Source organism: Rhincodon typus, unplaced genomic scaffold, assembly GCF_021869965.1.
Source record: "Rhincodon typus isolate 14 unplaced genomic scaffold, sRhiTyp1.1 hic_rhity00015400, whole genome shotgun sequence".
Lineage (NCBI taxonomy): Eukaryota > Metazoa > Chordata > Chondrichthyes > Orectolobiformes > Rhincodontidae > Rhincodon > Rhincodon typus.
This window is the reverse complement of record NW_025981038.1, coordinates 1-5,471: the sequence shown is the minus strand read 5'-3', so window position 1 is coordinate 5,471 and position 5,471 is coordinate 1. Positions and strand designations below refer to the sequence as shown.

The window sequence follows — 5,471 nt, the reverse complement described above, 5'->3', positions numbered from 1 at the left end:
CTGTGGGAAGTGCTATAAAAGCTCTTGGGAACTAATGTCCCATCAACGTATTCACTCTGATGAGAAACCGTTCAGGTGCTCTCAGTGTGGAATAGGGTTCAAGCGATCATCTCAACTCACTGTACACCAGCGAGTTCACACCGACAAGAGACCGTTTAAATGTCCAGACTGTGGGAAGTGCTACAAAAGTTCTGCAGAACTGATGTCCCATCAACGCGTTCACACTGACGAGAGACCCTTCAGATGCTCTCACTGTAGAACTGGCTTCAAGCACTCGTCTCAACTCACTGTCCACCAACGAATTCACACTGGGGAGAGACCTTTTAAGTGTCCCGACTGTGGGAAGTGTTTCAACAGGGCTGATGGACTGACATCCCATCGACGTGTTCACACTGACGAGAGGCCATTCAGATGCTCTGACTGTGGGACTGGGTTCAAGCGTTCATCTCAACTCATTATCCACCAGCGAATTCACACTGGGGAGAAACCATTCACCTGTTCCGAGTGTGGGAAAGGATTCACCCGGTCATCGCACCTGCTAACTCACCAGCGAGTTCACACTGGGGAGAGGCCTTTCTCCTGCTCAGTGTGTGGGAAGACATTCACTCAGTCGTGCCACCTGCTGACACACCAGCGGGTTCACACTGATGAGAGACCATTCATCTGTACCTATTGTGGAAAGAGTTTCAGGCATTCAGGCAGTGTCAATGAACACCAGCGAATCCATACTGGGGAGAGGCCATTTCTCTGCTCCAAATGTGGGAAGGGATTCACTCAGTTATCTCACTTGCTGACACACCAGCGGGTTCACACTGATGACAGACCCTTCGTCTGCCCTCGCTGTGGAAGGAGTTTCAGGCATTCCGGTAGCCTCATTTCACACCAGCGAGTTCACACCGGGGAGCAGCCATTCACCTGCTCTATGTGTGGAAAAGGATTCACACAGTCAGCAAACCTGGCGATCCACCAGCAAGTTCACAAGTGACCACGGGTTGGATTCTCCTGTCACTACAGCTGTTAGTCGCATCCCGGACTGACCCATATTATTTCTGATATTTGCAGTTTGTGTCTGCTGATGATGTTAATGGTCCCTATCACAGGCTGGTGTTTAATATTCTGGATCTATAGCTGTTTTCCTCGGGCTGCAGTTTCCTTTTTGAGAACTGCTGTCTGTCTTCTATCCCCTTAGTTCAAGAAATCTCGTCAACATATAGATTAGAATAATATTCCATTCCAAATCTCGACAATTTAATGTCTGCAAGGTGCCGTTGATTAAAACCTTCAGTGAGAAAGTGCAGATGAATATTTGTTGACAATTCTTAGTGTTTCACACACTGGCCCCTCCATCATCCACCAGAAAAAAGGGACGTAGGAATTGGGTGAGAATCAAGAGTCTCCAAATATTACCTTTCAGCCTGGTACAGATGTCCAGTCAGTTCAGGAATGGAGACAAGTGCAATCTACTTAGTCTGTCACTGAAGAGTGACCTTTTAAATGTCCTAACTGAAGAATGTGCTTTACAAGTACTGGGGAACTAATGACCCATCAATGTATTCACACCGATGAGAGACCATTTTAGATGCTCTGATTTCGGGACTGGGTTTAGGCGGTCATCCAAACTCACTGTACACCAGCGAGTACAAGGAGGAGAGACCAGTCGTATGCTTTTGAGTGTGGGAAAGGATTCACTCAGTCGTCCCAGTTGCTGACACATAAGTGGTTCACAGTGGAGAGAGACTGTAGACATGCTCTGAGTGTGGGAAGGGTTTCAATTGATCATCACATCTGCTGAGGCACCAGGGAGATCGCAAATACTTCTATTTTTTTTCTTTATTCATTCACGGGATGAGGGCATCGCTGGCCAGGCAGCATTTGTTGCCCATCCCTAATTGTCCAGAGGGCAGTTTAGAGTCAACCACATTGCTGTGGGTCCAGAATCACATGTAGGCCAGACAGGTAAGGATGGCAGTTTCCTTCCCTAAAGGACGTTAGTGAACCAGATGGGTTTTTCTGACCATCGACAATGGGTTCGTGGTCATCATTAGATTCTTTATTCCAGATATTTGATTGAATTCAAATTCCACCATCTGCCATGGCGGGATTTGAACCTGAGTCCCCAGAATGTTATCTAGATCTCTGGATTAACAGTCCAGCGATAATTGATAGGATTCTTCTGTTAATCACACCCAGGAGTGAACAATGTTCAATGGGATCTGTTTCTACTGATTTTAATGAAATCTAGCTAAGTTAAATAGCCTAATATTCTGGATAGAAATCAAATAAATCAGCTTTGTGTAAGACACAATATCTTGTCTCTTTTTAATGTCTCTAACACACTTCTGAAGGGCTCCCCTTACCAATTCATCCTCACCTCAAATCTGCTTCCATTCCCAAATGCTGAATGTATATTTTCTTTCGTTTTCTCTCCTTTTATGCCTTGTGTCACTTCAAAGTTCATCTTATCCATGAAACCCACCTACTGCTCACTTGATGCAATTCTCACGACACAACCAACTGACCAAATTCTTCATGTCACTGTCTATCTTCTTCCACATTTGGAAGCTGATGTTACTTTGGGTCCTGATGAATGGAGAGACTGTGTCAGATCTTGACCTGAAGTTTGGTTTGAGTTGTAGCTGGAGTTGATAAAACTCTCCATAGTCAGTAAAGCAGAGAACTTCTCCTCAAATCTGGAAATCGCCATCCCACGCACGCACTCTCCTCCCTGGCCTGAGATCCCAATTAAGTCCTGGATAATTCAACAACTTGGTCCAGTTGAGACAATATTCCAAACCAATATCATGCATCTTTAGCGGACAATGATGTTTGGCTGATTGACGACGGATCCGGACCAATAGGGAGATTGGAGCAGGTCTGGAGGACCGAATGTGAACAGGTGGTCCTCCAACCAATCAGTGTGAATGAGGGGTATTGGATACGGGACGTCTCTTGTGACCAATATGGTGTGTACTCATGCGCAGGCGCGATGTCATTTTACGAGGAGTCTGAGCGGGAGAGGGAGAAAGTAAAAGAGGGAAGACAGCGGAGAGCGAGAGAGAAATGTAATCAGTGTGGTCTGGAAAGTTTCACATACACCCGGTGTAGGCCGCTAGATCCGAATTAAAACCGTTCTGCCGTTCATTTGCAACAAAACGGGGAATGGTCGCGGGTCTCATTCTGAGACACACCCGGGTTAGCACCGCCATCTTTATTGGGGGCAATTTTCCTCGGGATGTATGCACGGACGCCATGTTAGTAGGGGGCAGCTTTGCATTCGGGCGCATGCGCAGACTTCGTGACACGCCGTCAGCTGTGGAAGGTTTACACCGGAGAAACCAAGAGAAATATTTATCTCTTCTCAATTTTGAATCTTGGTCTGATTACAGTGCATTTTATTTAACAGGATTTGAAGACATGAGACTCAAACCAAGCATCGCATCAAGATCTGACATTCACTGGAGACATCAGGACGCGTATGTTTGTCATTTTATTTTGTGGTGAAAGGTTCACTGGACATGGAAAGAGGGGCAGGTCATGAAGGGATTTTAAAACAGAATTTGAGAATTTAAATTCTCAACAGACAGATGCAGGTCATTGAGGAAAGTGGTGATGGGTATGCCGATGGGACTTGGAGCGGAGCGCATAGATTCCAGAGATTTTAGGTAATCATTGACTTCTGAGGGCTTGAATGTAGGAGACTGACCAGGACTTTATTTGAGTAGTGCAATAAAGAAGTAACAAATGAATGGACAAGAGTTTCAGAAGATCAGCTTCGAGGATCAGTGGGCAAGTTGAGCAGTGTTACTAAGATGAAAACTTGAGGCCTTGGAGGTGGCAAAGATATTTAACCAAGGAACTGCGTGAGCGAAATATGATACCATTGCTGTAGGCTGTTTGGTTCGGTATAAGACAGTTGGCAGGGAGTGGATTGGAGTTAGTGGTAAAGGAATGAATTTTATAGCAGGCACTGAAGATAATGTCTTCAGACTCCCTAATATATAAATCGGGGAGGTTTCTTCTCACCCTGTACTGAATATCAGACAAGTCAGTTGTAGCCCTTTACTCACATCTACCTCTACTATCTCTTTCCCCTTTCACAGAGGCCAGCCCAGGTTGCATGAGCCAATTGGGTTTTTGTGACAATCCATGGTCACTTTTAACTTGCATTAGCTGCACAAATTTCCAGATTCATACAGCTCAATTTCACAACCTACATTTTGTGTTTTTTTTGGGGTTTTCTCTCACTTCCTTTTCCTGTTCAAAATCAATTTCACAGGTTATTAGAAGGTGACTGAAACCAAACACCACATCAGCATTTGATGGACTTATCCAATTTGCTGCACTTGAAAATCATCAGGTTATGAACATGGAAAGAAATGACACCATCCACAGTGCAGAGAAACCACACACGTGTTCTCGATGTGGACAGGGTTTCAGCCGATCATCTGGCCTGTCAAAACACAAGCACAGTCATACTGGGGAGAAACCATGGAAATGTGGGCACTGTGGGAAGGGATTCAGTTACCCTTCTGAGCTGGAAACTCACCAGCGCAGTCACATTGGGGAGAGGCCATTCACCTGCTCTGAATGCGGGAAAGGATTCATTCGGTCCTCCCACTTGATGAGACACCAGCGCACTCACACTGGGGAGAGGCCATTCATCTGCTCTGAGTGCGGAGAGAAATTCACTCTGCATTCCAACTTCATGATTCACTGCCAAATTCATAGCGGACGAATACCTTTCACCTGCTCTGTGGATGGGCAGCCATTCATTGATTCAGCTACCCTGCAAAACCAACCTGTTCACACTTTTGAGAGACCTTTCAAATGTCTAGACTGTGGGACGTGCTGTCAAAGTTCTGTGGAACTGATGACCCATCAGCGCGTTCACACTGATAAAAGACCATTCAGATGCTCTTACTGCGGGACTGGGTTCAAGCACTCATCTCAACTCATCGTACATGAGCGACTTCACACTGGGGAGAGACCTTTTAAATGCACAGACTGCGGGAAGTGCTACAAAAGTTCTGGGGAACTGATGTCCCATCAACGGGTTCACACTGACGAGAGACCGTTCAGATGCTTGCATTGTGGGACTGGCTTCAAGCACTCATCTCAACTCACTGCACACCAGCGAATTCACACGGGAGAGAGGCCTTTCACCTGCTCTGAGTGTGGGAAGGGATTTGCTCAATCAGCTGATCTGCTGACTCACCAGCGGGTTCACACTGGGGAGAGGCCTTTCACCTGCTCTGAATGTGGGAAAGGATTCACTCGCTCCTCACACCTGGTGACACACCAGCGGGTTCACACCGGGGAGCGGCCGTTCACCTGCTCCGAGTGTGGGAAGAAATTCACTCAGCTAGCCCACCTGCTGACACACCAGCGAGTTCACAATGGAGAGAGACCTTTTCAGTGCCCAGACTGTGGGAAGTGCTATAAAAGCTCTTGGGAACTAATGTCCCATCAAC

At 46.4% G+C, this 5,471-nt stretch overlaps 1 protein-coding gene across 1 annotated transcript; it reads left to right on the top strand.

Annotated features, from left to right (window-relative positions):
* Positions 1-6: 6 nt before the first annotated feature.
* On the top strand, positions 7-5,467 carry LOC109919794 (zinc finger protein 721-like; the record flags this gene model as incomplete). The annotated part of the gene is made up of 2 exons (XM_048594833.1): positions 7-981; positions 4,291-5,467. Coding segments are annotated over exons 1-2 (2,124 nt in total), but the record flags the coding sequence as incomplete, so codon positions are not given.
* Positions 5,468-5,471: the final 4 nt, after the last annotated feature.